The sequence below is a fragment of the Meles meles genome, chromosome 1 (genome assembly GCF_922984935.1).
Source record: "Meles meles chromosome 1, mMelMel3.1 paternal haplotype, whole genome shotgun sequence".
Lineage (NCBI taxonomy): Eukaryota > Metazoa > Chordata > Mammalia > Carnivora > Mustelidae > Meles > Meles meles.
The window spans coordinates 205,389,541-205,416,553 of record NC_060066.1 but is presented as its reverse complement, the minus strand read 5'-3'; the positions used below and the strand labels follow the sequence as shown (position 1 = coordinate 205,416,553).

General features: G+C 49.6%; 2 protein-coding genes across 3 annotated transcripts in view; one reads left to right on the top strand and one right to left on the bottom strand.

Moving 5' to 3' along the window:
- The first annotated feature begins 537 nt into the window (after positions 1–537).
- SZRD1 (SUZ RNA binding domain containing 1) lies at positions 538–26,354 on the top strand. 2 transcript variants are annotated; one of them, XM_046002745.1, is made up of 4 exons: positions 538–635; positions 19,818–19,867; positions 21,613–21,867; positions 23,097–26,354. In XM_046002745.1, exons 1-4 carry the CDS (start codon positions 585–587, stop codon positions 23,197–23,199), a joined length of 459 nt encoding a protein of 152 aa, XP_045858701.1. In that variant the 5' UTR covers positions 538–584; the 3' UTR covers positions 23,200–26,354. The 2 variants fall into 2 exon arrangements, with proteins under 2 accessions (XP_045858701.1, XP_045858710.1); XM_046002754.1 differs by having other exon boundaries at positions 558–635; positions 21,616–21,867.
- SPATA21 (spermatogenesis associated 21) overlaps positions 25,640–27,013 on the bottom strand; it is a 32,569-nt gene continuing 31,195 nt past the window's right edge. The window contains exon 13 of the mRNA XM_046002733.1: positions 25,640–27,013. Coding sequence (XP_045858689.1) covers positions 26,956–27,013 — 58 coding nt within the window. The 3' untranslated portion in view covers positions 25,640–26,955.

The window sequence follows — 27,013 nt, the reverse complement described above, 5'->3', positions numbered from 1 at the left end:
AACTTGGGTGCCAGTATTATCAACTAAGGAAGTTCTTACTGAGGGTACAAAGGAGGGTTAACAGATGCTTGTAATACTGCTTTATGTGCAGGAAAACTGTAAAAATTTCCACCCTATCACACAGAAATAATAAAATGTCTTATGCATCAGTAGGTATTTTTCATCCTCTGGTGAGGTATAAAACGTTTTCAGAACTTTGCAAAAAATGTAGTCTGCAGTTTATAAAGATTACCACTCACATTAAAAAAAAAAAAAAAAGTTTTCAGTAATTTCCTGCCCTTAGAAAAGATGGCTTCAAAGAACACACTCTCCGTACTCAAGACGATGACTTCACAGGGGCTCTCCCATTCACTACGAGAGTTGACGCGTTGCCCTTAAGAAAAATGGCGGCTTTCGGGATCGTCTGCCCTTTTCCAAGACGGCTCTCTCTACGCTAGTGGGCCCTGGCGGGGTGCGTCTTCCGGGCTAGGCAAGGGGCGGGGTCCATTGAGTAAAGCTTTGCGTGCAGGCGCCCGCGACGGAGGCGCGCTTCAGGGCGCAGGCGCGAGGAGGGGGGTGGGGGAGGAGGGAAAGCGGCGAGTAAGATGGAAGATGAGGAGGTCGCTGAGAGCTGGGAGGAGGCGGCAGACAGCGGGGTAAGGAGGAGCCGCCGCCGCGGGGCAGGGCCGGGCGGGACCTGGCGTGAGGGGAGCCTCCGGGGAGCGGGCCTGGGGATGGTTCTCCCCAAGGAAGGGCCCCACACGCCGGGCCGGGGGTGGAGGAGAGGCCCCCCGTCCCTGAGCGCCGTGAAGGCCTCTTAAAGGGGCCGCGTTCCATTTCTCCTTACACCTTTGCCGGGTGCGCCTCCCTCCGTACCCCCGACGTGCGCGTCACCCAGGGCGCCCCACCCGCCACCCAGGGGCTCTTTTCTTGACTCCCGCGCCCGCTTGCTCGTCCCGAGGCTCTCTGACCCTTCCTCTCCTGTCGCCGCCCCCTCCCCCCCCGTCCGAGTCACCATTTTAAAGTTCATGTGCTCTGGTGAGGAGGGACACACCATGTGGGGGCGGGGGATGCGCGGGCCGGGGCGGCGTGCGGGGCTCCGGAGAAGAGCTGCGGAAGGCAGGAGAGGAAATTGAGTCGTCTCTGGGCCCCTCCACTTTGCGCTAAAATCCCCTATTGCTTCGCGCCTTCCGCCACGGTGGGCGAGTCTGGGGTTTTTTTCTGTTTCAGTTTTACTGAGAGCCGGTGGCAGGCGGGTCTCCCGGGGACCCCGCCGGAACAACCGAAAGCCCAGCGGGCAGCCCCTCTCCCCGGGGAGCCACCCAACGATCTGAGCCCCGGGCGAAGGTCTCGGAGAGTGCTTGCGATTTGTAAAGTGGCCACATTCCTGGGGGAGGGGGGAAAGGGGCCGTTCGATTTTGTTTTTGGAGTTTTTGTTTGACTCCCAGAAGCTGTAGGAAAATAGTTTATCCCAAGCTGGGACAGCCGGAACCAATTCTATTAGGTTTGTGATTAATTTGGGTCTTCTCAGAGTTTGTGGTTCTGTGGTGACCCTCGTGAAGATGGGGAGATGGCCTTTTGGTCTCCCCGTGTTCGTGTCTGTTCAGTGCGGGGCTCGAGTGACAGCCACCTTCAAGGTTTATGTGTTGGGAGTGGAGCTTGGAGAGCCGAGTGTACCAGGGTAGAACAGGAGCTGGGCGCCCCCCACCTCGCCCCGCCCCCAGCCCCTTTGGGGGTGCTCAGTAGAGCTGGAAGACGCTAAGAAATTGACCCTTGCCGCAGTGGGTGTATCCCTGCGGGAATGTTGAAACTTTGCTTGGCTTCGAAGTTTTTTCCGGTGGTTCAGCATTTCTTTGACGGTGTTTCTGTTTTTCCACGTAGCATAATTAAGGTTTTGAAAAATTATGTCGTTCAGGTGTTTGGTACAGTTCTTATGTGCTGACATCTTTCTTGGATTTTGACTTGAATTAGGAGAGCAATTGAAAGATTTTGTACGGTGCGGAGCAACAGGTGTCATCTGGGTATTTATTCAACAAACATTTTTTGATTGTCTCTATGTGCTAGGTACGCAGTGTGTTTAGCTGTGACTTTGTGCCAGAGAATGCAAAAGTTCCGGGTACAGGCATTTATTGCCTGCCATTAATATGAGTGCATCATTCAGACACCCTCCTGCAAAGAAGCCTGGCCTGCAATTTGAGTGACTCAAATGATAAGTTGCTTGAGCATCTTGGCCTTTGATTTTTCTCACCTGTTTACAAGGGACTTGAGCATTTCATCTTAAGAAGGAAATGATAACAAGAATGCATGCAGAATTCAGAAATTGGGGATTACTTTTGTTTTTCAGAACGTGTGATTCACTAAGGGATCAGCTGGCCCAGTCCCACATTTTACAGCTGAATGAACCCCAAAAATCCAAGATGTGATTTAAATCTTTCTGATGTTTTTACTGTTCTTTCTTGCTTTGCTTCAGTAAAACCCTTTAAAAGTGCCAGGTACAGAGATGGAACCCAGACGTTGCCTTGTTGACATAATGAGCGATGATTGCCAAAATGCATGTTTCTTCTGTATCTTTCAATTGAACCATTGATATAACCTGTAGTTATTGTCCTTTTATAAACAAGGAAACTGAGGTTTAGGGAGTAACTTGCCTTGCTCAGGATCACACAGATGTAAGTAAGGAGCTGGGATTTGACACCAAGCCTGTCTGACTCCAAAGCAGGTTCAGTCTGTAGCATTTTGCTGTTTCTCTACCTGGGACCTCGAGAAGACTTGGGAGTTGGGCATCACCTTTCTTTTTTAATATGTTTGTTTGAGGCTTACATTTGAAGGCTTTCTTGAATTTGATTCCCTTTTTAAATTTCACAAATGATTTTGTAGAGGTGCACTTTCGCAGGAGGAGAGCCAGAGAGGGGGATGAAGCACTCTGTCCACATGACTGGGAAACCATTGCACTGTACATGTCTTTCAGATGTAGCTAGTTGCACATGTAATCCAGAAAAGTTTCAGCTTCTATTTATCCTGTCTTCCAACTGATACATAGTAATGAGTGTTAAGTACCCACCCTTCCAAAGAAGCAACCTGGATGGCCGGAAGACAAGCAAATGGGGATTGGCTAATTTCTAAAGTGAACCCTTTAACTTTATATGATCTGAAGGTAGTTCTCATCCTTGAAAAGTAGAGGCTTTTGGTGATCCCTGCCCTCGGCACCACAAAAAATTTTTGACATGCTGGAATGTCTTATGTGTCAATACATCTGAGGTCATTTTTTCTTGCGTATCTTCAGAATACTCAATATCAAATGCTGTTGTGTCATTCTGGGGAAGGCTTTGAGAAACACTCCAGATGTTCTGCAAATAGGCTGCTTTTTGCTTTTAGTGTGGTGAACACTGACCTAATATAGAATTGTGCCTTTGCCTGTTTCCTCCCAAGGAGTTCCATCCCCAATCAAAGGACAATTCAAGGAATATGGCTTACATTCCACTAAGGAAATGGTTCTTTCAAAATATACTGCCTTTGGGAGAAATGAAAATGTAAATTGAGTTAATGTTGATTCAAACTCTAAATTCTGTACTTTGTCTTAAGCACATTTCAGGGGACAAATAGAGCATTTTGTAATTGGAAGACATCGTTGTGCTCCAGGAAAGAAAAATCAGATCAACAATTTGCTCAGTTTCTGATAGTTTGAAGCTTTATATATACACTTATTTAGACTTAAAAAAAAAAAAAAAAAAAGACATGACTGAGTCCATCTCATAGGTAATGGGCTAATCCGATCCTGGGGGAAGATAGATGGTATGCAAATGGAATTGGACTGGTAGTTAATTATAATGCATTGGCAACCTCTCTGATTTTTTTGCATCTCGAAAGTGCTTTTTGTTTTTGGCAAGGGCAAGTTATGTAGCTTTCTTTCTTAAAAGAAAATGTATCTTAAGTTTAAAGGATGACTGGTCTTCTGGACTAGAATTCAAATTTATTTTTACTTTTTACCCTCTTTGAGCCTCTAAACATGACCACCCAGGAATGCTGGGTGGCATTCAAGTCTACTGTAGGAAGGTGTCAGTAAACACTGAATGCTATATACCAGGCACTGGGCCCAGTCCAGTGGAGGAGTCAGACGGGTAAGGCTGCACTTTTTTTGCAAGAGGCATAGATGGGGTACCATGGCTGGGATCAGAGACAGCCTTGTAGAGAAGGTGATGATTCAAAGGACACTTGAATTAAGTTGTAGTAAATCTGGGAGGGGTGGGCAGAGTGTAGGGCTGATGTGCATACAGGCAGCAAGAGAAGAACGTGCTGCATGGGAAGAGCTACAAATACTCAAATACTTCTTCCGGCTGTAGTGTAGGGGTTGGCAGAGAGGAATGGAAAGAGATGAGGCCAGAGAGGTATGCAGGGACCAGATCAGGAAGGGGGGCCTCGCTCTTCTTGGTTCTGGGGCCCTTGGACTTTGTCCTGAAAGAGAACTTTAAAGGATTTTTTTTTAAGCAGGATAGTTACGTAGATTTTAAGAGATAAGAACTTTGATTAACTTATTTTTTTAAAGATTTTATTTACTTTATTTGACAGAGGTCACAAGTAGGCAGAGAGGCAGGCAGAGAGAGAGAGGAGGAAGCAGGCTCCCAGCCGATCAGAGAGCCCAATGTGGAGCTCGATCCCAGGACCCTGAGATCGTGACCTGAGTGTAGGGCAGATGCTTTAACCCACTGAACCACCCAGGCGCCCCAAACTTCTTAGTCTTTAGAGAAGAGGCTGTTCTCCCTGAGGCATGGCTTCTACCTCACTTTGAGGTCCTCAGCACTTCCTGTAACTGTTTTCATTATGGAATATTTACAGTGGCTGTGGGTACTGGGCAAATAACAGTTACTTTGGAGCTCTCTGGTGCTGATTTCTTTGTCTATCCTTATTGTAAAGAAGGCATTTAAGACTTGTGGTATGAAGCACAGTCCCGGTGTACTATGCCCAAAGGAACCATTTCTAAGCTATTCCAGTCTTTCCGGGAAGACTGGGTCCGAAGGACTGTGATGTGCTCAGCGAGGGCTTTCTGTAAAGCAGTTGGCCAGTGTAGACATGATCGTGCTGAGCCGTCTGTCCCTGTGACTCTGGAAAAAGATCTGTTTCACTATGATTTCAAAGAAGGTAGGATAATGAGCTTTTCACTCTAACTTCTCAGCTCTTTTCATTGGGCTGCATGGGGGGCCTGTTCCCAGCATGCCCTGGGTGTTTGAGAGCGCTGCCATGGTTGCTGTGGACCAGAAATTCAGGCAGTCACACACAGGCCTTCTTGCTTTTCCTTACACAACAGGAGAGAACTTACTGTATCTCTCTGAAGCTTTCGGTAAATGCCTACAAAGAGAAAAGGCACTGCTGTCTCGATCTGATGACTCAAACGTATCCCTGGGGCCAGCCCTTTCTTTCCCGTTTTCACGTTTATACTGCAGTGGCTTCCCTGCCGTAATGTCCCTTTCTGGCTGTATCAGGTAGAAGCCTTCACAAGGTATGCTGTGTTCTTTCCTACACACTTGCCCTACAGGAATAGAAATTTTTTTTCTGTTGGGACAGTTACTGACTTGTTGGTTTCCTAGGAGAAGACTGAGTTTAGCTGCTTATAGCTGTGGCCAAAACTCAGAATGCATTTTTTTTTTTTTTAAGTAGTAACCATAGAGATTTCTCTTGCTGAAGTGTTTTTAACTGCTAGCCTCTGCCAAGCATCCTTCTCTTTAACATTCAGTTCTCTGCAGGATTTTCGATGGGAAGATAGAGGTTAAGACCCACCACCTCAAAAATTAGCAACACATCCTGACTTTGGTCCTTACGTAGATAAAGACTCTTATCCCTGAGGGTAGGGCATTTCAAAATGTCCTTCCCAGCAAGTCATCCCCTCCCCACACCCAAAACCCTTGCCCTTATAAAATGAACACAGGAAATAACAGTCATTCCTTTCTAAAAGGAATAATATGTACAGTTGCAGGATCGTTATGACGCGAATCTGGAGAGGTCAGGATTGTTACTGCTCTTCCTAGACCTCGAAAGCCAAATTCCCAGCCCTCCTGCTCTGGCTGTCTTGGCTTATGCAGGCATTTGTGACTCTCCAGCTGTCAGTTCTGTTTTTTGCTACCTGGTTGCTCGTCTCACTGGTAAGTGGACTCAGACCATGAGCCCGCAGACCCCTTTTGGAAGGGCTTCTTAGATAGTATGTGAAGGGCTCACTACAGGCGGGGCAGAGTGCATTTGTATGTTCATTTTCCCAGTCAGTCTCTGTGACCTAGAGACGTGGAGGTGTTTTTATTCCTAGTGTCCGGGAGAGGAAATCACTTGGTTGATCTCAGCTTGGCGGTTGGCATTCTGAGCCCACACTCCAGGGAGCGTTCTGGACTGTTTATTTACCTTTGCTTTTCAGCAGATAATTAACTAGTTAAATGCTTTAGGATATTTAGTTGCTAGTTCTTTTGAGGTGTTGTTACTTGTCTCACCTGGGATTGACCTTCTGCCTCTGTGGCCTGATGATGAGGTACTAAATTTCATGTCTGAGAAACTCGAATTTGTTTCTCAAGAGCCAAGAGGATGCTGCTGCTCTCCGTTGTAAGACTAAGAATAGTGAACACTGATGGCAAGTGACAGACATGCTGGTTGAAATCTGGATTATAGGAGGGAAATAACTTTTTAACATCTGGCCAAGTGAAAAGAGATAAGTAAGTTTTGCTCAGATCTCTTGAGAAGATTTAATAACTCCATCTGCTATCTTAAGGATTCTTGTATCCTTAGTTGCAAACTGGCAGCTCTTGGGTATTCAGCCTGTATATTCTTTGGGGTGCACATTGTTTTTTATATATTGAATTCGAATGCCTTTACCTGGGTCTTGCTCTCTTCTCCTCCCCTCTCTGGAGTCCCCACTTTATGTATTGTGTAACCTCTCGTGTTCTGTCCTGCTTGCTTCATCGGCTTGGCCCTGGAGGCATTGTGTTTGCTGCCCCTGCTTAGTGCCATGATTCTAATTAGCTTTTGATGACAGTGCCCTTGGGTGTTAGGATAAAACCTGGTGGTGGTGTAGCTGATGGTATAGAGGGGAGGTAAGAATGACTTTGTGCCATTCCCCAGAGACCAAATGCATATTTCCTTTGGGAGAGGAGCCTTTCTGTCTTCTTTATAAAAGGAGGAAAGAGTAGGACACTCCTGCCAGTTAGTGACCCACTTCCTCCATCTCTGGCAATAACAAAAGTTAGAAGCTAGGCTAAGGGTTTAGGTGCCAGGTCTGGTTTGGGGGCAGATCACTGCCTTTCTTTCTGTCAGCTTCAGTTTCTTCTTTTGTAAACTTAGGTTGATAAAGTCTTGCCTTGCCTGACGGTGAGAGCTGAGTGGAACACTTAGTAAAGTGTCACACAAAGGCAGGTGTTAGAGCAGAGTGCATTGCTGTGAGCGTGAGGGTGTTGTTCCCCAGTCCTCCAGCCATTCCAGTATGGCCTCTGTCTGGGTAGAGTGGGAAGTTCAGGAACTTCCTGAGACTGGCTGAGAGGTCTCTTTTATTGCTGCACCCGAGAACTAATACATTCTTTTTTCTACGAGTTATAGGGAAAAACAATAATAAAACTTGGAGAAAGGGGAGCCCTGTTAGATTCTACCCACTGTTTTATTCCAAGGACAGGGTTCACCACCATTATTACTCCCACTGCTGCTTGTCTGCACCTTTAAAGGAAAGGGTTGCATGGATTCCCTCCCATGGAGCCCCTTTGAAGAGGTCCTGGAAGCAGAAGGAAACAGTGTCTCAACATGGCAACTCCTGGTTTCTCAGGCTCTCCGGCTTGAGATACATCTAAATTGTAAGGCTTGGGGGCGCCTGGGTGGCTCAGTGGATTAAGCCGCTGCCTTCAGCTCAGGTAATGATCTCAGGGTCCTGGGATCGAGCCCCGCATCGGGCTCTCTGCTCCGCAGGGAGCCTGCTTCCTCCTCTCTCTCTGCCTGCCTCTCTGCCTACTTGTGATCTCTCTCTCTGTCAAATAAATAAATAAAATCTTAAAAAAAAAAAAAATTGTAAGGCTTGTCCTTTGCTGAAGAATTACTTCCTTTCGGGAATTTCTTTGCAGATTTAAGCTCCGGACTTGGTTGTGATCTGCCACTGCTGTAGTCCTTCCCGAGGAACCCTGCGCTTGCATTAACCTGACCTGGGGTGCAGGGGAGGCAGGTTGGTGTTCCCCATCAGCCTTTATCCTACTTTAGTAGTTGTGTGGCCTCACGCTAGCTAGCTCCTGAACCTTTCGACTTCCTCCTCTCAAGATTTAGAGATCAGTTTTGTCACTTACTAGTTGAGTGGCCTTAGTCAAGTTATTTAACCTCTGAGTGTGTAGCAAGGCTGCTGTCCATCCCTCAGGTTGTGCTGAGTGTGAGAGGTGGTAAAGGGAGGGCACAGTGTCTTCCTTACATGAGTCTGTGGCAGGTGCTTGGAGAATGCTGCCACCACCATTGCTGAAAAATGCCTACGGCAGCCTTAGCTCTTATTTTGTTTGTTTGTTTGTTTGTTTGTTTTTTAAATATTTGTTTGAGAGAGGGTGTGTACAAGTGGGAGGGAAGGGGCAGAGGGAGAGAGAGAGAGAGTCCCAAGCAGATTCCACGCTTGAGTGTAGAGCCTGATGTGGGTCTTGATCTCCCGATCCTGAGATCATGATCTGAGCCAAAACCAAGAGTTGGACGCCCAACCAACTGTGCTACCCAAGCGCCCCCTTTGCTCTTATTTAGAATATGGATAGTGTTGCTGCCTTTGGACCCACTAGACCCACTTCAGATTCTGGCTCCACTCCATCATACACGCTGTGGAACCATGCCGAGTTACATTAAACTCTCAGAATCAGTTTCTAAGTCATTCGTGAAATGGGAATATATCCCTAAAATCCTGTTTCATAGGATGGTTCATGAATTCATGTATTGGGTACTATTTTAGGCACTGTGGACAACTGTAGTGAATGATGTTTCTCATAAAGCTTGCTTTCTAGTGGAGGAAGATGGACAGTAAAACAGTAATGTTTTCTGCACGTACACAATGAAGAAAAGTAAAACAGGGGCACCTGGGTGCCTCAGTCCTTAAGCATCTGCCTTCGACTCAGGTCATGATTCCAGAGTCCTGGGATCAAGCCCCCTGCATCAGGCTCCTTGCTCACTGGAAAGCCTGCTTCTCCCTCTCACACTCCCCGTGCTTGTGTTCCCTCTCTCACTATCTCTCTTTCTCTCTGTCAAATAAATAAATATTGAAAAATCTTTAAAAAAAACAAAACACGGAGCATAGAAAGTGTCTGGGATAAGTGTCGTGTTGGGGGGCGGTGGAGGGGGAAGGTTAGAGAAGGCCTCTCAACAAAGACAGGCAGAGAGACCTGAAGGACGTGAGAAGAAAAGTGTGCAGAAGCTGGTGGAAGTGCATTTCAGGCAGAGGGAACAGCAAGTGCAAAGGCTCTGAGGCTGGAGCATGCTTGTTTTATTTGAGGAATGGTGGAGGCTAATAGGAACTGAAGAGTGGTAAGAGAAGAGGTTAGAAGTATCAGGGAGCCAGATCCTGTAGACTAGTAGGCCATGGTGGATATGACCTTGAAATAGGAAGCCATGTGAGGGTGTTGAGCAGAGGCTGACTTGGTTTTTAAAAGGATCGTTTTGGCCGCTGTGTGTGAAATAAACTGTAGGGGCAAGAGTAGAAACACAGACCGATGAAAATGCTATTTCAGCTGTCCATTCAAGGGCCGTGGTGACTTGGACCAGGGAGGTCATAGCAGCAGAAGTGTTGAGAAAATTCAGGACATGTTTTGGAAGTAGAACCAACAAGTTCCACTGATTAGAGGTACGAAAGAGGCATCAGAGATGACTCCAGAGTCTTTGACCTGATCTGCGAGAAGACGGGAATTTCTGAGATGGGCTAAGTGGAGGGACTATGGGAGAAGCAGGCTTGGGTGAGTCAGTGAAATCAAGAGTTTGATTTTGGACCTGGTGAGGTTAGGTCCCTTGCAAAATCAAAGTGGGCATGTCGAGTCAGCAGTTGTCTATCAGTGTCTATAAAGCTGTGGAGGGGCGCCTGGGGAGCTCAGTTGGTTAAGCGTTTGCCTTCAGCTTGGATCATGATTCCAGAGTCCCTGGATTGACTCCCACGTCGGGCGGCCTGCTTAGTGGGGAGTCTGCTTCTCCCCCCTGCTCATGCTCACTCCCTCTCTCAAATAAATAAATAAAATCTAAAAATTAAAAAAAAAAAAAAAGCTGTGGAACTAGATGAGATCACCGAATAAGCCAGCGGAACTACAGAAGAGGAGAGGTGCAAACTCGCCAACCTCTAGGGATCCGGAGAGGAAGAGGAGCCTGTCCTGTTGGAAAAGAAATCAAATATGGGGTAAGAGAGAAGCTACCAGGGAGCTAGGAGAAGACTGGGAAGCTGGTATAGAAGATGGGGCACCATCTTTAAGAGGGGCATCTGGGTGGCTCAGTCACTTGAGTGTGCAACTCTTGATTTCCGCTCAGGTCATGATCTTAGGCTTGTGGGATTAAACCCCCTGTCAGGTTTTGTGTTTCCCATGGAGCCTTCTTGGGATTCTCTCCCTCTGCCCCTCCCTCCTCCTCCCCCCCCCCCCCCCCCCCCCCCCGTGTAAAGAAAAGGAAGGAAGGAAGGAAGGGTGGACATGGCTTAAGGAGGGAGTTTTGAGCAGTGTTGGCTGAGGCTGAGAGGTTGAGTGAAGTGAGGATGTAGAATTTACCATTGAATTTGGCAGCAGTGGAGGTCATTGGTGACTCCAACAACAGCAGTTTCAGAGCTGGTTTGACTCGAGGTGGTGAGTGTTACTCACAGCGGGGGGGCCTGGGCCAGACATTGGGCCCTGGGTAAGCGCTAGTTGCTGTCATGCCAAAATGATGGGACCCACCAGAGGAGGTTTTGCACAGCGTAAACAGCATGCCCCTTGGGTACCTAACGCATTTGGTTGCTAATTGCTGAAAGATTAAATGTGTAGCAGAGGGCGCCTGGGTGACTCAGTTAAAGCAGCTGCCTTCTGTTCGGGTCATGATCTCAGAGTCCTGGGATCAAGCCCTGTGTTAGGCTCCCTGCTCAGTGGGGAGCCTTTCCCTCTTTCCCACTAACCCTGGTTGTGCCTGCGTGCGCGCACGCTCTATCAGATGAGTAGATGGAATCTTTGAGAGAAAAAAAAAAGTGTGTACCAGAGATAGATACATCTTATTCTAAGATTAGAATTCTGAGACTCAGGGCGCCTGGGTGGCTCAGTGGGTTGAAGCCTCTGCCTTCGGCTTGGGTCATGATCTCGGGATCCTGGGATCGAGCCCCACATCGGGCTCTCTGCTTGATGGGGCGCCTGCTTCCTCCCTCTCTCTCTCTGCCTGTCTCTCTGCCTGCTTGTGATCACTCTCTACCAAATAAATAAATAAAATCTTAAAAAAAAATTTTAAAAAGTGGAAAGAAATAGGTGAGATTAACTTTAATGTTTTTTTAAAGATTTTATTTATTTATTTGGCAGAGAGAGATCACAAGTAGATAGAGAGGCAGGCAGAGAGAGAGGGAAGCAGGCTCCCTGCTGAGCAGAGAGCCTGATGCGGGACTCGATCCCAGGACCCTGAGATCATGACCTGAGCCGAAGGCAGCGGCTTAACCCATTGAGCCACCCAGGTGCCCCACTTTAATATATTTTTTAAAGTTTTATTTATTTAAGTAATCTTTACAACCAGTGGCATGGGGAGGTTGGGGGGAGCCGGAAGGGGGCTCAGACTCACGACCCTGAGATCAAGAGTTGCATGTTCTACCTGCTGAGCCAGCCAGGTGACCCTAATTTTAATATTTTCAATATGAAAATTGCAGTATTCCCCAAATAGTGTCACGTCAGCATGTAATCAATCCTGATAATAGGTTAACAAGCTATTTTACACTATTTTTGGACTAAGTCTGGGAAACCTGCTGTGAATTTGGTGCTTACAGCACAGCTCAGTTTGGACTGGCCATGTGTGTGTGGTGGCCACAGGACTGGGTGGTGTAGCTGGAAAGTGTGCCCAAAGGATTTCCTCTTCCTGGGCAGGTGCAGAGAGATCCTGAAAGCCCCAGTGAACTTGGGAAGGAAAGCAGGAAGCAGTTTTCCCTTCCAAGGGCGTAAGAATTGTTTTGCCTTGACACATACCCGCCAAAGCCTTTTGAGGAGTGTTCATAACAGCTAATAAAAACCATTGCCGGGGCGCCTGGGTGGCTCAGTGGGTTAAAGCCTCTGCCTTCGGCTCAGGTCATGATCCCAGGGTCCTGGGATGGAGCCCCATATCGGGCTCTCTGCTCAGCGGGGAGCCTGCTTCCCCTGCCCCCCCGCCTGCCTCTCTGCCTACTTGTGATCTGTCTGTAAATAAATAAATAAAATCTTAAAAAAAAAAAACTTTAAAAAAACAAAACAAAAACCATTGCCTACTATAGCTCAGGTAATCTCAGAAGGTTTTCAGCTTAGGAAATCTCTTATTTGGGGTCCCTTTCCTTTTTTTTTTTTTTTTAATTTTTTTTTTTTAAGATTTTATTTATTTATTTGACAGAGAGAGATCACAAGTAGGCAGAGAGGCAGGCAGAGAGAGAGGAGGAAGCAGGCTCTCCGCCTAGCAGAGAGCCCGATGCGGGGCTCGATCCCAGGACCCTGAGACCATGACCTGAGCCGAAGGCAGCGGCTTAATCCACCGAGCCACCCAGGTGCCCCGTCCCTTTCCTTTTTTTTTCCCCCTTCTTCCTTTTTTTCCTTTCCTTCGTGTTTTCATCTTTCGCCTTTTATACCCTTCTCTTTTCCTTGACTCTCTTGTTCTTTAGGTCTCTGCGGTTTTCCCTGACTCCTCATCGCAGGGTCTCTAGCTCTCCATTTCTCTTCCCAAAACAGTTTACAGCTAATACAGCAGCTGTGGTTCACTTACCTGTCTTCTCCCTCCTTTTGGGCTCTCCTTTTCAGCAACGATTGCCTAACCTCTGGGAGTCCAGCAGCATCTGGCACATCTCCTACATTATAGTAGGTTTTCCGCAAATGCTTGTTTCCAGCTTTTTGTCACAGCGAAGCAAAAGGACACCTTTGAGATATGTTAGCAAAGCATGGACTTCCTTAGGGAAGGGATTTTAAACCTGTATCCTGTGCCCCCACAGTAACCCACTTAAGGTGGAATCTTTTTCCTTGCTAAGGGAGTAACAGAATGGAGGATTGTTTTGTGGGAAGTAGAACCTTCCAACAGACAAATGGGTTTGTATTAAAAAGGCAACCAACGTGATGGCCTTGATGGTCTTGAGTCTCAACTTCTAAATGCTGTCTTTTTAAAGATTTTATTTTAAATATTTTTTTAGGGTTTTATTTAAGAGCGAGAGAGAAAGAGCACTAGCGGGGGTGGGGGAGGGAGAGGGACGAGTAGACTCCCCGCTGAGCAGGGAGCCCCATACAGAACTCCATCCCAGGACCCCGGGATCATGACCTGAGCCAAAGGCAGATACTTAACTGACTGAGCCACCAGGCGCCCCTAAAAATTTTATTTTTCAGTAATTTCTACACTCAGCCTGGGGTTCGAACCTACCACTTCAAGGTCTAGAGTCCTGCGTCCCACAGACTGAGCCATCCAGGCGTCCCACATTTTTGCCTTTTTTTCTGATTTAACCAATCAAGTTTGCCCAGGAGTTGCGTTAATGTTTTGAACCTGATGGCAATCCTGAATAAATCATCGCTTCAGAATCAAACCCAGGGGGCGCCTGGGTGGCTCACTGAGTTAAAGCCTCTGCCTTCGGCTCAGGTCATGATCTCGGGGACCTGGGATCGAGCCCCCACATCGGGCTCTCTGCTTGGCGGGGAGCCTGCTTCCCTTCCTCTCTCTGCCTGCTTGCGATCTGTTTGTCAAATAAATAAACAAAATGTTAAAAAAAAAAAAGTATCAATCCCAGAATGGTAAGACTTTGGAGGCTTCCCTCCCTAGTTATCCAGCGCCCATAGAATAAGCAGCGACCCTGTGCCTGCCTCTGCTGGAAACAAGGCAGGCAGGGCTAAAACAGTTAACAGTTGGTGGAGCTGGGTGGGGGAGGCCCTCAGTCGGTTAGGCATTTACTCTCCTTGGCTCAGGTCATGATCTCAGGTTCCTGGGATCAACCCCAACATCAGGCTCCCTCCTCAGTGGGGAGTCTACTTCTCCCTCTCCTTCTGCCCTTCCCTCCCCATTCGTGCGTGCGTGCTCTCGCTCTCTCTCTGCCTCTTTCTCTCAAATAAATAAATAAAATCTTAAAAAATAAAATAGTTTAAAACAAACAAAAAAAAAAAAACAGAGGTTGGTGTGGGGGTGGTTTGGAGAGATCTCTGTGACTGCATGTCTAGACTTGAAATGGCCTGTGGTGTGCTCTAAAAGTACAGAGACCTTTTTATCTGATAGTTTTCAACCAGATTTTGCTGGCTGTAGCTGTGGATTCTTGTGTTTCACTCCTTAGTGAAATTGGGGCTCTAGTAGAAATAGGCAGAGTCTCATCCAGATGTGTGGTATGGGAGACATAGGTGCCTTGCTGGGGTCACAGGAGGCCCTATAGCCAGGCGAGTGGGTGCTGGGGTCCTGGCCAAGACTTAGAGCGGTCAGGCCCAGCCTGGCACCGTCGCCAGTACTGGGAGTTCAGGGCCAGATGTGTTGGAATGAAGGCCTGCCTTCGCCTTCCCAGCATCTCCTCTGCTCTTTTCTGAAATGGTGGCATTGTGTTCGTCAGGACCTGTCAGGTTTCAGTTCTGAGAGGAACCCTGCACCCGGGGTTCCTGTCCCCTTTTAGATTCCACGTAGCGTCTGTCTGCACATGTGTGCTCCCCAGTTTGGGGCAGCTACACAAGACCAGACGAGCCTGTGGGACATCGTGGGTGACGAAGAGTCCAAAACCAGTCGTTACAGAATGTGAGAGGAAGGTCAGAAAATGTCACCTTCTGAAATGGAAACTGACAGAGAGAAGCAAATTATCTGAGAAGAGTCACTTAAATAGCAACTTCTGCTGATAAAAAGAGATTACTTCTTTAACCCGAGCCAGGAATCTCCATTTAATACAAGATTTCTGAAATCTTAGGACTCGTGGTGATTGTGTTGGTGACCAGGGATTCTAGTTACCAGAGGAGGGGCGCACAGGTGGAGCCGGACAGTCCTGCCCTGGGCACTCCTGCCGGCGGACAGCAGAAGGGCAGGCATCAGAAAGGGGAGGACACCCCCTCCGCCCCAAGTGTAGCAGAGTGGGATTTGGGTTTGTGCACTCTGGCTCTTCTGAGTTGGGCTAGTTTGAATTGGTCTCCCAGGGCTTCCCCACCCCTAGGTAAACCAGTAAAGTCTGCTTCTTGAATATTCCGGTCTGCCAGTACAGCTGTGGCTGATGCTGTTACTTCCTGGACTTTGCGCTGAGCCCCAGAGCAGCCCAGTTACTGCTCTCCTTTGCCTTTCTGCCCCTCCTTTCCGCTTCCTACCTTTGCTTTTTCCTTCTCATCCACCTCTTACTGCTAACCTGCCTCCCCTTAAAGATTCATCCCTATCCTCTTTGTCTCCTTTGATCCTTTTGAAGATGGGGACTCTAACAAAATGGACTGGGATGTCCCCTTCCCTGCTCTTCCCTGGTGTGCCTCCATCCCCCAGCTTTCTGTGGCGGCTCACAAAGACAGTCATTACAAGGGCAAGGGCAAGGGCAAGGGCGGCAGCAGCCAGTGATGCTGTGCTGCTTCCTCAGGTGAGTGGAGTTTGCGTATGTTGCCTCATTGCATCTGACTTCGTTCACCTTGTCCCCCGGGCCTCTCCCATAAGGGACTGGCCCTGTCCAGAACTGCCTGGCTCCCCATTATGGTTCTTCGTGACCTTCTGCCTCTATGCCTTCCATCTGGTTTTGCTTGTTCTCTCAGACCAAGAAGGGTGTACTTCATTTTTGTAGAGATGTAGCCCCACAGGGCAAGTGATACCTGTTATCTGTTAGTCGCAACAGAGCTTTTGATTAGGTTTCGACCCAAAGAGGAGACCACACCACTTAGCAGAGCACAGGGCATCATCTTCTGGAGTCTGCTCAGTGCTACTTGACCAAAAATAGCCTTTCCAGAAATAGTCATGGGAAATCAAACTTTTCTTAGCACCTCCCCTCTGTTATGCTTATGTCCTATCGCTTGCTCGTATCCTGGTGCGCCGCCGCCATCAGTCGCTCTGAGAAGTCGTAGAGTGAGGAGCTTATGTATGTGTTCTTTCACTACGTGTGGTGTTTAGGCCTTTCACACAGAAGTCTTGACTGTGGACCAGGGTTCTGTTCATCCTTATGAAAAGAGAAGTTGCCTTCAGGTGATAAGATTTCTTGTTGGGGCCCACATCTAAATGCTTCCTCACACAGAGTTCTGAGGCCTGTTTAATTCCACTGAGCTATTGCATCTCTGGAGGAGACAAGCATTCTCCTAATAGTGCACCCTGTAGGAAAGTTTTGGCTTGGTGCAGCTCTTGGAGCAGGAGACTGACAGCAGATTGATTGCAAGTCCTTGTCCAAAAAGAGAATGGACTGACTCATGATACCTGGATAGACTCCAGAGGGAGCTGCTCTCTCCATTTGCTGGCAGGGTCCCCCCTCTTAGCGGGGCCAGCTCTGGGCTCACTGGTGTCCAGCTAGCCATCTGGATGTAGTCAGGATCAGCTTTCTCCTGAAGCTGTTGCATTTCCATCCTGTTCTCTAATCTGATGGAAGAATTCCTGCTCGGCTCTGATAAGCCATCCTGCCTGGTGTGATGGTGTGTGATGGAGTTTGATGGGAGTGCTCGGGAGCAGTGTGGCGTTCAGGGGACACAAGGAAGAGAAGATCGGGATCTAATGGCTTTACCATCTCCAGGGGTTTGAGTGGTTGCTGGCGTCGGAGAGGGCCTTAAAAGATCTCAATTCTTGGGCTGCCTCTGTGGTTTACTTTGGGCGTTGGGTTGGTTTCTTAACCTCCCTGAGCCACAGAAAAGGATAAAAGCTCTTTGTCTATTAGGGGTGGTGTGAACAGAAAATGAGCGTCTGGGGGAAGCGTATTGACAGCTATAAAGCATTATACTGATGTGAGTCATTACTTTTAGAGCCAGCCATTTATATTACATGGCAGGTATGTCTACCTTGGGGACAGAGACCCATTTATTCAGGCATGGTCCGTAATGCCCTCTTGAAGGGCTTTTCTCTATCCAGTCTCCATCTGCTGGGCCTGGGCAAATTCTCTATCTTCCCTAAGGCCCTACAGAAAGAAGGAAGCAGTTTGCTGTCCTGAGAAAAACCTGGTTGGGACATCTCACATTCAGCTAAAGTAATGTGTATTTTACCACAATTAAAAAAAAAAAATGGATTCCTATATTAAGCTGTTTTGCCTGTATGCCTTATTTGGCCCTTGTAGTGATATGAAAGTGAGAGTTCATGTAATAAAGTTTAAAAATATAAGCTTTCCCATAAAAATCTTGAATTTGCTTTTTCCTAAAATAGGAGCTCTGGCCGCTCAGCCAAGGCTCTGCTGCATGTCTGTGTCCTGCAGCCAGCCCAGTGCCCTGTGGTGCCTCTCAACCCCTTTGGTTCCCCCACTGTGCTCCCTGCAAAAGGAGTTTGGGTTACTTGCCCAGCCCCTGGAGGCATTTGGTTCTGACCCTGTTTGAGGGCCTCTAAATCCCGCAGATGTTAACCCTTGCATTTATGGTGGAGAAACTTGAGTAGGAAGTATCATTTGCAGATGGGAACAAAATGGCGCAGTGTGGAGATTTCAAACTGTACGTTATTTGTGCAAAGCCCTTACATGGTAACGGGCTTTAGACTAACGTGAGACATAGTATCTACTCAGGCTATAACACTGGTAGTAATAAAAAAAAATTTTATAGGAATTACAATTCTGATACAGACAGTGCTGTGGGCCTAGATTCTCCCTGCCTGCCTGTCAGTTCCCAGAAGCCATCCAGGTCATTCCCATGCTCTTGGTGCACCTGCCAGTCAGTCATCAAACGGTTGTTGAATGCCAGCATGTGTCCTAAGCGTGAGTGAGAGGTCTTCCATTGGTGGCTTCCTGGCCCCTCCACAGAGTTGATGGGACCCTCAGAACACAGTCTGTTGTGCTTGCCCCTAAATATTTGTGGGGTAGGTCATAAAAACAAACAATGTTAAACACAACTCAGCACCTGGCAGAATGAATGTCAGTGTCAGACTGGGTTGAAATCTAGCTTTGTACGGTGAGTCAAGCTTCATATTGTTTACAGGAGACAAAATAAGAAGAGGGAAAGATGAGAAGGAAAAGAGAGAAACATACTCTGGGGAATAGTAACCAAAAGAAAAACGGACACAGCTTTATTCATGTTAAATAATAGATTTTAAGGCAAAGAAGATCATTTCATAATGATAAGGTAATTCACTAGAAAATAATCTCTGATTCTTTGCCTAGTCGGTAACCCTAACAAATGAGTAAGCATATGGAGGTTCTGAACCCTAGAGTCAACCAGCTTGAACTGTACTTACCAACCGGAGAATAGTCATTTGCAGGACATTTGGAACATTTCCCTACAACTGGCTACCACCCGACCTTGAGGTGGAGCTCAGCAAATTTCAAAGACTTTACTGGCAGTTAAGGGAGTGATTCTTAACATTTTGCAAGTTCTAGACTCCTTTGAAAATGCCATACATCCTGTAGGTCAGGATTGTCGGCTTCAGCACTGCTGACATTTGGAGCTAGGTGACACTCTGCTGTGGGCTGTTCTGTGCATTATAGGATTTCGCAGCGTAGCGTCCCTGGACTCTACCCACTGGTTGCCAGCATCACCTCCTCTCTGGCAGAGACAACCAAAAACGTCTCCAGACATCGCTAAATGTCCCCTAGTGGGCAAAGCCAGTCCTGCTTTAGAACCACTGTGAGAGGTCTTTTCTTCAGAGAAATAATAGTTTTTCATACACCTTTTCCTACTCTAGTAGCTAAATGGTCTTGCCCTCACTGAGGACAGCTGAGTGGGGTGTTTTGTATGAAAAAGCAGCGGGGCAGCCAAGGAGCCTGAAAGTTCAGTCTTTGTCCGCACACAGCATCCCCCGTCCAGCGTGTGGACGCTTGTGCTCAAGGCTGTGGGAGCATCTGAGAGTTCCCGGTGCCGAGAGCGTGAGGGCTCACTGCCATCCAGTTTCACGGATGCTAGGCTTCTGTTTTGTTCTAGACCTTTGGCTAGGTGCCAGTCCCAGAGTCCAGGTCCATAACAGTGGGGAGAAGAGGCTGGAAAATTTGTGACACCTGTGCTCATGAAGGGCTGGGAGAGGGAGAGCTTAATGTCTGAGAAGCAGGTGAGGAGCTACGCACGGGGCCAGGGAGGACTTCACCACGCAGAGGCCGACATCAGTGTGGAGTTGGCAGGGTCAGTGGAGGTTTGCAAAGGGGAGGCCACTGCGGGCCCCCGTGGATCAGCATGCGGAGTTTGGGGGCTTAGGGACAGCCCAGTTTCACAGTAGACAAAGGAAGCTAGGGGTGAGGCGTGCTTAGGAGCTTGGACTTGATCTGGCAAGCGGTTGAAAGGGTTTTAGTGGGAAAGTGACACAACCAGGTTTTTGTGTAGAGGTGATTTGAGTGGCTCTGTGAAGGACAGATGGCAGGCCAGGCGATGAGTTGGAAGCTCTACAAAGAACCCAGCTGCATGACGAGGTCTAGAACTGTCACCGTGGCCATGGGGATGGAGGGAGATGAACCCTCAGGGAGTCAGGTTCCCAAACCCGAGTCTAGTAAAGGGAGGTCTGCATCCATTACCTCAAAGGGCACAGTAACGCCCCTGCTCAGAGGACACCATCCTTAGCTCTGAAAATAAAGACTTAAGTTTTTATCTAAGAGAGATTTTTTTCCACTTTTTATATACATTTTTTTCCTCTAGGAAATAGACAGACGGTTGGAAAAAAAACTGAAGATCACACAAAAGGAGAGGTAAGGCTGCTGTCTGGTCTGAGGGCTCATGCTCTCTGCCAGCTGAGAGCTGGGCAGTCAGTGGTGTTCTCCAGGTGGCCGTTAGGGTTCCAGGGCAGGCTCCTGAGCGTGTCCCTCCAGGATATGTATGGTGGCTTGAGGCTTTGAGAGTGAGGCTCGACTGTCGCATCTGCCTTCTAACTTAGTGGGTACGCGGTGTGAGGCGGTCTGGTGGACAGTGGGGAGGTGACATGTCAGAAAACTTGGGGTTTAGGCCTGGCTCTGTTCCAGTTGCTCCGAGGTTTGGGACAAGTTGTTTTCCCCTCTGGACATGAGTTTCATTCTCTGTGACATAAAGAGGTTGGACAGATGATTTCTCTGGGCCTTCCGTGATGTGGTGGCTGAGGGCATTATGGGGTATTCTGGAAGAAAAGACTCTCAGTTCTCAAAGACCGTTTTAAGGATATTTTCCCAGACAGAAGAGAAAGTGGGTTTCAGAGCAGGTGAAAGTTAACCTCAGCCGTCTGACTTTGGACTTAGGTAACCTGTGGGCTTCCCACAGGGACAGGGAAGGGAGGAGGAAAGGACCTCTCTGGACGTGGCTTACCATTCCCCAGGGGTGCCAGGGTGCCCTGTCTGCCCCCTAGTTTCCTGGCTCCCTGCCTCTGATCAGGTGGCTGGCTCCTTGTCTGTCTGCTCGTCTCAGCAACTGCAGTGATGTCTGGTTACAGTCCCCTTGGCACGCCATTCCTGTCCCGCGCAGGACTTGTTCCAGGTCCCCTGGCGGCAGTTGAGTTCCTCTAGCCCCTTCCCCTCCTGACAACCGTGGCTCTGAAAACAGGCCCCTGTAGGCTGTTGGGTTCTGAAGAGAAGCTAGTTTGGGCTGCTCTGGGGAGGGTCTTTGTGGCTGCTGAAGGTCCATCACTCCTGCCTGGATCCCTTTTTCCCCTTTGGCTTTTGTTTCTCTCCCTTCCTGTGTGGTTTTCCACCTCTCCTTGTGGACACGTTGCCCGGTGTGCACATCCACCAGCCTTGGACAGTGCTTCTCTGAGCACTGCCAAGCACTGTTTCTAGGATCGTCCTCTACCCCAGCCCCGCCGCGTCCCGCATCCCAGGGAGCCATGGTGAGGGAGGTGTCTCTGCTCAGAAGCTCTTCTGAAGAGCTCACCCAGTTGTCTGGTGTAGCTTGTCTCGGGGAGGCCCAGGTCACTTACCGAAGGCTGAGGCACTTTGGTAAATCCTGTCTTGGTGCCAGGCAGGGATGGCGGAGTGGGCTTCTTTGCAGTGTTGGACTGGCGTGAGCACATGTGGTGGAAGGCCATGGCTGGCGTGAACACTTCGCTGACCCCTCGCTAAGGGGCTCCCACCACACCAGCCTGTTGTATACTCTGCTCTGTGTAGGGAAGTTGGGATTTTAACTGACGTCATTGGATTGTGGGCTTAAATTATTTTGCCACAGGGGCCAAACAGTGGTTGACGTGACTGTGAACCTGGGGATAGAAGTCCCAGAATGAGGTGCTGTTCCAGCCCCCCTTTGCCTGGGGTTAGGTCTGAGGAGCAGACCTGAGGACCTCATGAGCTTATGGCAAGGTGGCTCTTTTGAGAAATCCCTCTTGAGGAGTGAGAGTTTTGGTGTCTGGTCAGAGGCCAGAGAATAACAAATAGAATTAGGAGGAGGGAGGGAAAAGTGGGGGTGGGTGAGGGACATGGATGGGTCCTCTGTAGTCAAGGGTAGGACTTGTGAAGCTCTGTTTGCTCTTTGTCAGCAGGAAATCCAAATCTCCTCCCAAAGTGCCCATTGTGATTCAGGACGATAGCCTTCCCACGGGGCCCCCTCCACAGATCCGCATCCTCAAGAGGCCCACCAGCAACGGTGTGGTCAGCAGCCCCAACTCCACCAGCAGGCCAGCTCTTCCTGTCAAGTCCCTAGCGCAGCGGGAGGCAGAGTACGCCGAGGCCCGGAAGCGGATCCTGGGCAGCGCCAGCCCCGAGGAGGAACAAGAGAAACCCATCCTCGACAGGTGAGTGCAGCTGCTGGCGGGGATCTCCAGCAACCACTCTGCCAGGCCGGCGGAGTAGTGAGAAGCAGGCAGAATCGGGTCTGGAACCGTGGCAGCTCCAGCTGCCAAGCCTGACCTGGTGGACAAGTTCAGGGTTTGCTCCGTTGGCTCAGGACTGCAAGCTTTGAGGTCATGGCTCCCTGCTGTGCCCCTTCTGCAGTTGCGGACACGGGGCGGGTTGCAAGGTGATGGGGAGGCAGGGTGGCACAGAGGTTAAAGGCACAGACTCTGAGTCAGAATCTGCCATTTCCTTCCACATCCGGCTGCCTAACCTCTCTGCGCCCTCATAGCCTCATCTGTGGGGGAAATGGATAACCATAGAACCTCCCTTGTCAACTCGTTGTACAAATAAATGAGTATAGTGTTCTGAGAACCCCACCTGGCACAGCGGACGGACGGCACCCCACGACGTGCTTAGATGTTATCTTCCAGGTCTCATAATAGCTCTCTGTGATGTTTGGTGAATTTTCTAAATCCTTTTTTGTTCCCAGCATTTTTTTCTTCCCTCTGCAGTCCTAGAGGTTGCATTATGTAAATTTGTCAGCTCCTGCTAAAGTGGTATTTGTTAAAACATCCTCTTTCTGACTTTGAGAGGCCTCCTTGGGCTTGCTATTCTGGGACTTGAACTAATCTATATACCTTCTTCCTGTCCCCTCATTCATTCGATAGACTCCCGTTCTCCTCCAAGCCTTCACTTGGCAGACAGAAACGCTCTCTCTCCTTATAGTCTTCCAGTAATGTGAGTCAGCCATTAACCACATGGTTTGAAGAGAAGCAGGAGGGCAGCCATGGCTGGTGCCTGGTCCCTCTACTGAGTTCTTGGTTAGGAGTCTTCCTTTGCCCGAGACCCTGAAGGGTCATGCCACATAGTTCTGTGGAGGCTGAGCTGTCCGTGGTCATGGCCTCTGGACAAGATGTGCCCGTGAGCACCAGCAACCCCCCCCCCGCCCTCTAGATTCAGGGGAAGAGCGTGGCTGCTGCTCAAGGTGAACACAGACCACCTGCCCCACGTGCCCACGGGGACGTCCCAGCTTGCAGATTCCCCGAGTCTGCTTGTCGGAGAGGGAGTCAGAGTTGGCTGACAGCTACTTTGCCTTCTGCCCTAGCTGCGGTTTTAAGATTTGGTTTTAAGATTTGGGGACCTCTTTTATGTCCTTTTTCAGGCCTCCCTCTGATCTTTTTCTCTTCAGGCCTACCAGGATCTCCCAACCCGAGGACAGCAGGCAGCCCAATAATGTGATCAGACAGCCTTTGGGTCCAGATGGGTCACAGGGCTTCAAACAGCGCAGATAAATGCGTGCGGGGAAGGATGCCGCCGCCGCCGCCATCACCGCCTCTTGGGTCGTCCGCCGCGGGTCGCACTGCCGTGGCAGACAGATGGACTTGAGCAGAGGGAACGACCTGACTTACTTGCACTGTGATCCCCTTTGCTCCGCCCACTGTGACCTTGAACCCCATGCACTGTGACCTCCCTCCTTCCCCCCCCCTTCCCACTGTGATTGGCACGTCTACAAGGGCTGTCCCAAGTCAATGGAAAGGGAAAGGGTGGGGGTCAGGGGAGGGTTGGGGGGACCCACGAAGGACTCAGAGTAGAGAGTCAGACAGTGCCACTTGGCCACTTGGGGTAAAGCCAGTGCCAGCAGTAACAGTTTATCATGCTCATTAATTTGGGATTTCAAAACACAGATGAGAACTCCCGTCCACCCACCCGCAAGTGCATGTCTTCATCACTTAAAAGCAAGTTCCATTTGAAAATATCCTTTCTTTTTTTTTTTTCTCCTTCCTATTTTTGTTTGTTTATACAAATACCTGATTTGCAAGAAAAAGTGCATGGGAAGGGTTTTAGCAGTTTAATGAATTTTTAATTGAGAAAGGGTAGTTTGGTAGTCTACTTAAAAATGTTTCTAGGAAATTCACTAGAAACATTAACCAATAGGACTTCGGTGAGCTTAGCTTCTGTATTCCTACTGCCGCCCAGAAAAGGGGCAGGGCTCTGCAGCCCCCAGGACAGATGAGCACCCCATGCCTATACCTCCCTCCCTCAGCTAAGTCCCGGGAGATCTTGGCCCTACCTGGAGACTGAGCTAGCTCTACAGGCTCAGAGAGCCTGGGGAGGGTGCCGACCCCACCTCTAGTATTTTGGGAAGATAGGGGAAGTGAACAGACTTCCCCTTCCCATCCCCCTCAGGGTGGCTCCCCTGCCAGCCAGGCTTGCTCCTTCTCGAAGAGAGCAGGGAGTGAGATGCACTCCGGGCTCAGAAGCAAGGGATGTGAGACTTGCTCAGTGTTTTGCTCTTAGCCCGAGGAGAGCCAGGAGAGTGTGGCTCCAGGACTCTGAGCCTCCTGCCCAGTGTGCACAGAAGGCGGCTGGATCTTCCCACTCCAGCAAGGCTTGAGCTCCGAGAGGTCTGTGGGCACCGTCTCTGTTGATGGCACCAGCTTGATAACCTCGCCTGGTACATTTCCTTCGTGAAGTCATTACCTTGGGAGCCAACCATTCTGAATACGTTTGGGAAAAGGCAAGCTGTGCATTGCAAAGATGGGTGGTGACAGATCGGTTCCCCATAGACCCAGGCTACCCTTCACCCATTTTTCCAGAGCGAGGGCCTGGAATGAAGGCAGTTTCCTTTCTGTCCCTAGAGCCTAGAGATTTGCTTTGGCTCTTTAAGGTGGAAGAGGCTAAGGGCAACTGCCTAGAGCAGCTGTGTGTATGTGTGTGTGTGTGTGTGTGTGTGTGTGTGTGTGTGTGTGTGTGTGTGTACACTATCAGGGTCTTCTCAGGCTCTCTGTTGCACTGCGCCTTATCCCTCAGCCAGCCAGATAGCCTCCCCACTCAGTGGATGAGTTAGGGAGTGGGCGATAGGACGTTTTGTGATTCGGGCAGCTAGTGGCCAAGGTGACGAGCTAGGTTTTGCGAGCTCACTCCACCTTTGGCTCACCTGGCTCTCAGCCTTGCCCTGTGAGAACGTAGGCCCAGCAAGCCACGTCCCACTGCATCTCCCACTGCGGAGGAAGGGCCAGCTGCCTGCTGAATCAGCGACTAGTCCGTAGCACAGCTTTGTGACGGTGAGCAGCCAGGAAACTGCATGCGGAGAGCTGGAACAGAGCTTCAGTCATGGAGAAGGCCCAGGCTGTCGGGTTGTGCCCACAGGCTGTTGTGAGGGGGATGACCCCCAGGAGTGGGCAAGGAAGAAGGTTGGCTGCTGTCTTTATGGTTCCACTGCCCTGACCAAGTTCCCTCCTTTTAGCTGTACAGTGTCTAGCCCTCATGTAATAGTGGTTTCTGACCCGATGACACTGTCCTTTCAGTTGGAGAGGGGTACAGAGGTAGGCCAGGTGGCATGGCCAGGAGTACTGATTGCTCAGCCATCGGGACCACCTGCTCTTGCCCCCCTCCCCCCTAGTGGGAGCCGAAGGGAAGGCCAGCTGATGGGTGTCCGTGGATTGAGGATGTAGTAGGGACTGATGTTCCCACCTCCCTCGGGCCAAAGATGGGGCTTTGCCCACTGTGCCTGCCACTACCCACCAGCAGTTGTACCCGTGGCTTCCCAGATGGAGAGGTGGCAGGCACAATTTTAAAAAGAAAGAAAGAAATGAAAACAAGGAACGGTATTGTGTTGGGGGGAGGTGGGAGGGGAGATGGGAGAATGGTTTGGATTTTGTGTGTGTGGGGTTTTTTTGTTTGTTTGTTGTTGGTTTTTTTTGGGGGGGGGGTAGTCGTCTGTAACTTTCCTTAAGTGCTTCTTTTATTTCTTTTCTTTTTCTTTTCTTTTCTTTTTTTTTTTTAAAGTAAGCTGCAGGCTTTGGCTTGGAAAACCCCAGGGGGGGCGGGAGGGGGCAGAAACCTGAGGCTGCTGCCCCTTTATCTGCCTTCATGGTACTGTCCCCTTCCCCCAGCGCCTCCCTGACCCCATGAGCCAGGCCTCAGACCTTCCAGCTAACCGCTTCCCATGAGCCACTACTCTGATGTCAGCCTATAACCAAAGGAGCTGGGGGTCCAGGCCTGGTGACCAACCCTTCTCAGCCCACTCAGTCAGGGTGCTCCCCACCTGCAGGCAGGAGGCAACACCCTATCTGCTACCATCAGCCCCTTCCAGAGCCCACTGCCCCACCCTGCCCTGTCCAGCCCAGCCATACCCTGCTCTGCCCCATGTGGGGATGCTCTGCTCAGGGATGGGCTGGCAGGGCTGCCCCAGCCTCCCTGGTAAGCAGAGACTCTAGAAACCTCTGGGGTCCTGTTTTCTGGTCGTGTGATCCCCGGGGTGCACATGGGCCCCTTGGGTGTCTGAACAGAAGGGCATGGGAGGGAGGGCCGCACCCCTGCAGTCCTGCTCTGCTGGTCTAGCGGGCAGCTGCCTACCCCACCCCACTCCGCACCGCGGGCTCCTGAGTCGGCAGATTAAGCATTTTATAAATTGTATTTTAAATACATGTTTTAAACTTGTCAGAGCCTTGTCCTCATTTCAGTCCCTGGCCTCCTAACCTCTTGCTGTGCCTGCTTGTTGAACCACAGGGGGAGCTACCTCTGCTCCATCCCAGGGAGGGGCTCGCTCTCTGTTGGAGAAATAGGCCTGGGGTGGTGTGTGGGTTGGGGGACAAAGACCCACACGCCCTTCTGCAGGGTCGGTCTGCTCCTTTTAGGGTCCAGAATCTATCCCATCATTCCCTTCGAGCAATTGGAGAGAGATGCTCTCTGCCCATGGGGGAGACTCAACTGGAGAGAGTCCCAGCTCTATGCTTTGAGAATGCATAGAAGGTCAAGATTTTTGCCCCCAGGGTCGCTCTAGTGGGAGCCCCAACCCTGGCAGGGTTTCAAGGTGTGTCTTGCTTCAGGGTTTCCTAAGCCTGTGGGAGGCAGGGACCCTGCACTCTGAGAGCCAGGTGGAAGGGTGAAAACCTGGGGGCCTTCCCAGCACTGGACACAGAGGCCAGGTTCTTGGTGTTTATTGGCTTACCAGGCCACAAAAGCAAAATCCAGCAGCAATACTGGCCTAACAACCTGTCCGCCTGCAGGTCCTGAACAGCTGCCCCGAGTCGGGACTCCAGAGGTCAGTGGGTTCGAGCTGGCACGGAACTGAGCCACTTGCAGCTCTCAGAGCCGTGTTCC

Bases quoted from the DNA above. Each gene is read 5' to 3' on its own strand.
- SZRD1 (XM_046002745.1), top strand. From the start codon at position 585: ATGGAAGATGAGGAGGTCGCTGAGAGCTGGGAGGAGGCGGCAGACAGC. The intron at 19,868-21,612 runs GTAAGGCTGCTG...GCTCTTTGTCAG, and splicing joins AAGATCACACAAAAGGAGAG to CAGGAAATCCAAATCTCCTC. The intron at 21,868-23,096 runs GTGAGTGCAGCT...TTTTCTCTTCAG, and splicing joins GAGAAACCCATCCTCGACAG to GCCTACCAGGATCTCCCAAC.